Genomic DNA, 7,743 nt, shown 5'->3' with positions numbered 1-7,743 from the left:
GTTCTTCCAGGAGCAAGTCGGCTACGATGAGTTTTAGGGTTTCGGCCTAGTTCCCAAGTCGCGCCTGTGATGATTGGTCCAAGTCCTGGCTTCCGCTTTCCTTTTGTAATGCAGTTGTGAGCTCGGGATCTGTCCGCAGCCCAACATGACTGTACTTCTACTCTATAATAAAGAGACCTCTGTTGCTGTGATACTCTGTCTCCCTGTGATACCAGCACTGTTTCCTGGGACTGGTATCGATTAACAGGTTAATTTGGAGCGTCACGGGCTAGTTTCGGTCGGGACTAGTTCGGGGCGTGACATCTCTCAACCTACAATTACTATAATTACTCTGATAACAAACTCGATACACACACCATTTTCATTATTTTCTAGCCAAATAACGTTGCATGATGGTTGTATAGGGTTGTGAGTATAGATGCATACATCAATGTCCACGGGCGGAGCTAGAGTATTGATGGGGTGCCCAAGAACCCGGTCAAGAAAAAAATGTAGCTATATCTGACATATTTTCACTATGTATGCACCCCCTCAATATAAATTTAGACACCCGTATTAGTTTAAACTTGATATAAAGCAGCGTAAATTAAACAAGTAACACCCCCTCCATCTCACTCTAGCTTCGGCACCCCTGTCGATGTCCATTTACTCCTATACAAAGATATTGAATAGATTTATGGTATGAATATTAATATATATGATGGAGAATAACCTTAAAAGGATTATATGATAATCAATTGGGAATGGAGGGAGTAATATGTATGTGATTGAGGGTGTGTTTAGTTCTACTATAAAATTGAGTTTAAAGAAATTAGAACGATGTAACGGAAAAGTTAGAAGTTTGTGTGTGTAGAAAAGTTTGATGTGATAGAAAAGTTGAAAGTTTAAAGAAAGAAGTTAAAATTCTGAGAACTGCATGACTGTCACAAACATCAAATGAATGTTGTCCAGTGAATGTGATCTGACTTAAAACAATGTCTGGTTCCCCACACGGCGACAGTAGGCAGCCTCGCGCCACGTTACATGTTTCTCGAGCTCTAGGGATGGCGCGAATCTGTGTAGAGAACCACACATTCCCTTGGGCTCAACTGCTCAAGAAGAAACGAAGCTTTAACCAGTGGGCCAGCCAAAAGCAGGAAGCCCAAGAGCATCCGCGTTCAATATATTATTATATATATAAGAGTTCATCGAGACCAGACTACCGGAGATCACCATGAACACCATTCGCCACCCCTCTTCGTTGGGATGAGGGTCCTCTTACTTAAGTGAGAGGGACATGTGTCGCTGACTTGTAAGTCCGTGGAGTGAGCTCTACCTATTAGGGACCCATGTCCTCTTAGTTTAAGTCAGAGGAGCCCTTTCTTTCTTTTTGTTGGCGCCGTCTCCCTCACCGTTACCGGCGTCATCGTAGTTGAGAAGACGTGCCCCAACACGCCATCCATGACCATGGAATCGGCGTGCCACAAGGTGAGCGGCACACGAGCGATCTACGACATGTACAAGGACACGCTCACGGGCATTCCCAATTACTACCTCCGTTTCAGGTTATAAGACTTTCTAGCATTACCCACATATATAATATACATATATATATATATATATATATATATATATATATGTATATATATATATATATATATATATATATATATATATATATATATATATATATATACATATACATATATACACATACATATATACATATACATATATACATATATACATATATACATATACACATACATATATACATATACATATATACATATACATATACATATATATACATATACATATACATACATACATATATATACATATATACATATACATACATACATATATATACATATGAATGTGGGCAATACTAGAAAGTCTTATAATATGAAATGGAGGAAGTAGTAATTTATATAATTCAAAATGGGAAATTAGTAATAGCAGAGATAATACACATGACATGTTTCCCAGCTATATATGCCATTTGGATATTTTCTCAATTTGAATAATTTCAAAAGTAGAAATCAGTACTGGACTCTTCTGTAACCATTATGATGATTCGATTTTCACATTAATTGGTTGCCAAATTTATTAATTCACTCTCTACACAGATATATTATTCATAAATGGACGAAGTAATTAATACATATATTTTATGTATTTATTATCTTCTCTAATGAGGTGTATTGCTGTGGACACCTTAAATAGAGTTGGAAAAAAAATCCAAGTTTATTCAGTACACCATTTCTTCTTCTTTTCAGTATATTTCTCTAGGAGTACTTCGTCGTGAACACCATGAACACTATTCCCCTTCCTCTCAGGCTACTCGTCGCCGTCTCCCTCGCCGTCGCCGGCGTCGCCGGAGATGACGAGAAGACGTGCCCCGGCGCGCCGACGATGACGGTGGAGTCGGCGTGCCGCAACGTGAGCGGCACGCAGGCGATGTACGACACGTGCAGGGACGCGCTCGCCGGCGTGGCGGACCCGTTGAGCGACCACGACGTGACCGTCTACGCGCTCGCGGCGGCGCACGGCGCGGCGGCGTCGGCGGAGGCCACCATGGGCGCCGCCATCGACGAGGTCAGGAACAACAGGTCTCTCCCCGGCGACGAGAGGGACGCGTACATGGAGTGCGCGGTGGACTACTCGACGGCGCTGCACGCCATGGGCAGCGTCGTGGACAAGCTCGACGGCTGCAGCTTCGACGGCCTCGCCGGCGACTATTTGAACGGGCTCATCGACGTCGAGAACTGCAGGGACCGCGTGCTCAAGCTGCCGGCGTCGCCGCTGTACGCCATGGTGCTCGTCGACCGGAACAAGGCCGGGATGGCTCTCTTCCTGGGGAAACTCTTGGGGATATGATGATAACAAAATTGCTTAATTAAACCAATGTGTGGCTAAAGTCAAATATCAAATGAATTAATATTATCCAGTGATCTGACTCACATGTCACAACGATGGTTTTTCATTATCTCAAATGTAATAATCTCATTTCTTGTTTGTATAGGGAAAGATTTTCTTTCAGTCACCTCATCAGTCAAATTTTGAATTTTGAATTGCTTCAATTCCCATCTTTAAGTCAATGGTTGGCTGAAAGTATGCCCCATGATTCAAATGATTTTTTATAATTGGAAAGCAGTCATTTCCAATTACACATGACATTTTCTCCCTTGGAGTCTCAATTTCAATATTTTTTACTCAATTTAAATAATTCCAAGCGTAGAAATCACTGAACTAGTATGCTTCGATTTCATCAGCTTAATGCGAGCCATATTTATGTACTATCTCTACAATTGAGAATTGACATGAACATTATATTGTTGTAGACAGACAGATTATTCATAATCATATAAATGAAGCGAATAAAACATACTATCTCTAGTGAACCAACGGGAGATTCACTGATTTTCCAGGATTCCTATTCGGCGCACGAGTGCTAGAAATGCACCACAAAAATGCAACAGTATACTACCTCTCACAAGTATTATTGCTCCCAATATATCTCCTCATTAACACCTCTACCTAATTCTCAAAACGCACCAGAAAAATGGTTCACTATTCCATTTTGTGGAAAAATCGTGATGAGATATCTTTAAAGTTCAACGAATTTGAGATAAAATTTATTCTCAATTGATATTTGAAAAATAGTAAATTTCACTTTGGGTAACCTTTTATTACCGATGTTTCGTTTTGGGTCACCTTTTAACCAATATTTTCACTTTTGAACTAGGAAAATTTACCTTTGTGATACTTTGCACCGCACTTAACTCTTTTATCCATCTACATCCAACTTGTCATATTATCTTTAAAAAACATCTAATTTGTCATATGTCAAATAAATAGTCTATATATAGCTGTGAGAATCCATTAACGTGTAAAAGGCGGCGTACTTGAGATCATTCAAATTCTTGACAAGGGAGTTGAGGTGGTCCAAAGTACAACAAATGTAATATTACCCGGTACGATATGAAAACAATGTTTAAAGGGTGATCCAAAATGAAACATCGATAATAAAAGATGATCCAAAGTGAATTTACTTAAAACAAATCTCAGAAGTGTAAAAAAACTCTGACAAGATTCCATCTCAAGGATATCTTCCAACTTAATCGGCTCAAACTAATACCATGATTTATATGGGTGAATAGCCAATACAGTCCCTTAAGTTTCAATCATAAATAGGTTAGTCTCTAAAGTTTTAAATTGTCCGTACAAATCTTTAAAAATTATCATCTAGCTTAACATAGCTCACCGAAAATACCACGTCATCCTCGCATGTGCAAGGGCAGCGATTAAGTTACCATTCTACGATCACCCATACATATATACCATAGAAAAGAGAAAAATATTATTATTTAGGGTATATGTAAGGGTTGAATGGTTATTCAACTGATTCTCTTGCGTGCAAAAATGCCATGGCAACTCCACATGATATTTTTGGTGGGTAACAGGACAATGGTAAGCCAAATGATAAATTTTGAGAACCCGTTTGAACTATTTAAAATATTAGGGACTAAACTAGTAAACTGACTCAGCAGAAAACTTCAGGGGTCATATTGGCTATTCACCATTTTATAATTAAATTGCATCCTTAAATGCAAGATTCATTTCAATAAATGGAGATACACAAACAAATCCACTAATAAATGCAGATATCCTAGGAAAAAAATAATTTCTGACGCAGCTTAACTATAAACGTCGACGCGATTTCCACTTCGATCGAAGAAGAAATTTTAAGCCATGGAGAAACCCGCCGCCGTCTTTGCAGTGCTCTCCATGTCAGCGACCGCCACCTTGCTCCTCCTTCTCGCCGGCGGCGGCGGAGTAGCCGACGCCTGCAGCGACTGGGACGTGCCGTCGATGTCGGCGGCGGCGGTGTGCCAGAGGGCGAGCACGGGGCGAACCATATCCCAGATATGCGCCGACGAGGGGGGCACCGCGACGGCGCCGGAGCAGGAGGTGACCGTGTTCGTGCTCGCCGCCGTGAACGCCGCGGCGAGGTCGTACGAGGCCACCGTGGGTAGCTACCTCTGGCCGCTGGCGACGGACCCGTCGGCGCCGGGCGCGGCGAGGGCGGCGGCGCAGGCCTGCGTGCACAAGTACCGCGACGCGCGCGCAGCAGCAGATGGGCGCCGCGGCGGGCCACCTGAACGGCTGCGAGCTGGCGGAGCTCGTCAGGGACGTTCCGGCGGCCGTCGTCGCCGTCGACGACTGCGCCATCGCGCTGCTGCAGGTGTTCGGCGTGAACTCGGCGTGGTACAGGACGGTGGTAGGTGACCGGGACCGGAGCATGCTCGCTCTCCGGCTCACTGGTATTATGCTGAAGCATCCAGCGAATATTAATTAGCTTGCTAACTGTAAGCTGCACAATTTTGTTTTTCATTTATTTTTTTTCATAATAAATGTATCATGGGTTTTGTTTTAGCTAAAGAGAGGAAATAAAAAGAGTAAATTGCATCCACGGTGCATCAACTTAACAGGTGGGTGTAATTTGGTACAATAACTTGAGAAATGAGCGCTCTAGTGCAACAACTTAGCAGGTAGGTGCAATCTAGTATAAGAACTTTATAAGTGATCGTATAAATGCAATAACTTGTAAGTTAGGTACGATTTTGATACAATAAGACAATAAGTTAAAAGGTTATGTGACAACTTAATTATTTGGAGCATTTTTTTATATAAATTCAATTTTTAAGTACTAATTTTGACAATATACTAGCAAGGATTTGTATAAGTATATTTATTTTTTATCCTAATAACTAATAACTGAAATCCAATTAAACTAGATGTAAAAATTATTGTTTTCAATTGATATTTGAAAAGGTGAAGAAAAAAATCTTAAAGGTAATTGGATATAAATTGTACTGCTATGTGTAGTATAATTCTTAAAGATTAAATTCAATATTATAAGGTTATATCCATATGATTATTATGTAATGGCATATTGACATCGTGAAAAAAACTCACATTGCACATGTTTAGCCAAGTTGATGCACCAAAATACTAAATTGTTAAATTCTTATACTAGAACGCACCCACTTATCAATTTGTTGCACTCGGACGTTCAATTCTTAAGTTCTTGCACTATATCGCATCCACTTGCTAAGTTGTACCGTGGATGCAATTTAACCAAATAAAAAAAATATTCCCTCTGTCCCTAAATATTTTCCGCCGTTGATTTTTTAAAATATATTTGACCGTTCGTCTTATTCCTATCATTTGATTCATTGTTAAATATACTACTACTCAAGTTTTTTAATAATATTCACAAAAGTTTTTGAATAAAATGAACAGTTAAGTATATTTAAAAAAGTCAACGACGTTAAATATTTAAGGACGGAGAGAATTGTGACTAGATGCAACCCTGCACATTGCAGCGGGATCCTTGTTAAGAATTATTGCTAAACACATGACGACAGTCGACGGATTGGGATCCGGTGTACGGAGTAGTTGCTAGTGTAACTCAACAAATCAATGTATCACTGTAGCAATGTATATTATACTCACTCCAAAAATTATTGCTTTACGTGTTCTGTAGCAACGAATCTGGAACAATGGATAAAAATATGAAATGGTCTGGATTGATTGTGGTCTTTATTGTGCACTTATAGTAATTAATCCACCTGATTTTAATCACATGATGACAAGCCAAGTGTACTGAGGATTTTACAGAAATTAAAGTTTGTGAGGTTGACCAGGAGAAATCAATCTGGGGATCCCGATCCTATGCAGTACTCAATGTGGAGAGAGATGGTTTCAAATGTCTAAGTGAACAGTAAATACATTAGCACAGTAGCAGAATATTGTTAATCGTGGAATTGACACGTTTGAAATATTGTTGTTCCTCTTCTCTTCTCGCCTCTACCTGCTCTCTTCTATAATATAACTTCTCCATCTATGTGCTTTGTCCCCTTCTCCTACCCTTGTAAACATATTTGAAAGTGTTAAATAACTAGTGGCCTATCGTTGATCTACCGTAGACGGCGATCAATGGAAACGATATAGAAAGAGGCATCATTTTTTTTTACTTTCTCATGTGTGGATATATCTATGATCTATCTCTTTTAACCTCAACAAAAATATAATAGCAAGATCGAGTGGTATATGTATATTTGGTAGTATGAGCTTATCTTTACCTCTACCTAAAGATAAGCGAAAGGAATCATAGAAAGCCGTGTGGGTGTAAGCACACGTGTACGCACCACGTAATGGATGGTTTTATAACATAGGTAGACATATTGATATCTACTTAATTGCATCCTTAAATACTAAACCTTCTATAAAAATATTTTCTATCCTAGCTATGACTATGTACATGTATAAATATATTAGTACAACTTAATTGCATCCTTAAATACTAAACCTTCTAAAAAAATTCCTATCCTAGCTAAGACTATGTACAATATATGTCTAGATTCATAGCTAGAAATAGGATTAAAATTATTTTGGAATGGAGTAGTAGCTACTCATTTCATTGATTGCACAAATCACCTTCAAATCCACTAATAATTGCAGAGATCCCCGTGCGTAAATTCCATTTATAAATACCAACATTTTCGCGAGTTCAATCGCAGATCGATCGAAGAGATCAACACCACACAATCAAATCATCATGGAGAGAGCCGGAGTCATGTCCGTAGCTCTTACACTGTCACTACTACTGACGGCGGCCTCGCTCCTCGCCGGCGTAGCGGACGGCTGCGACGGCGTGCCGCGGATGTCCGCCGTGGACGCGTGCAAGCAGGC

General features: G+C 40.0%; 1 protein-coding gene across 1 annotated transcript; it reads left to right on the top strand.

The window, feature by feature from the left end:
• Positions 1–2,205: 2,205 nt before the first annotated feature.
• On the top strand, positions 2,206–3,028 carry LOC9271298 (uncharacterized). Its single transcript, XM_015794165.2, has one exon. It carries the CDS (start codon positions 2,296–2,298, stop codon positions 2,860–2,862), a length of 567 nt encoding a protein of 188 aa, XP_015649651.1. The 5' UTR covers positions 2,206–2,295; the 3' UTR covers positions 2,863–3,028.
• Positions 3,029–7,743: the final 4,715 nt, after the last annotated feature.

The sequence above is a fragment of the Oryza sativa genome, chromosome 8, assembly GCF_034140825.1.
Source record: "Oryza sativa Japonica Group chromosome 8, ASM3414082v1".
Classification (NCBI taxonomy): Eukaryota; Viridiplantae; Streptophyta; class Magnoliopsida; order Poales; family Poaceae; genus Oryza; species Oryza sativa.
Note: the sequence above shows the minus strand (reverse complement) of the source record. Positions and strands in the feature narration are given on the sequence as shown.

Bases quoted from the DNA above. Each gene is read 5' to 3' on its own strand.
- LOC9271298 (XM_015794165.2), top strand. From the start codon at position 2,296: ATGAACACTATTCCCCTTCCTCTCAGGCTACTCGTCGCCGTCTCCCTC.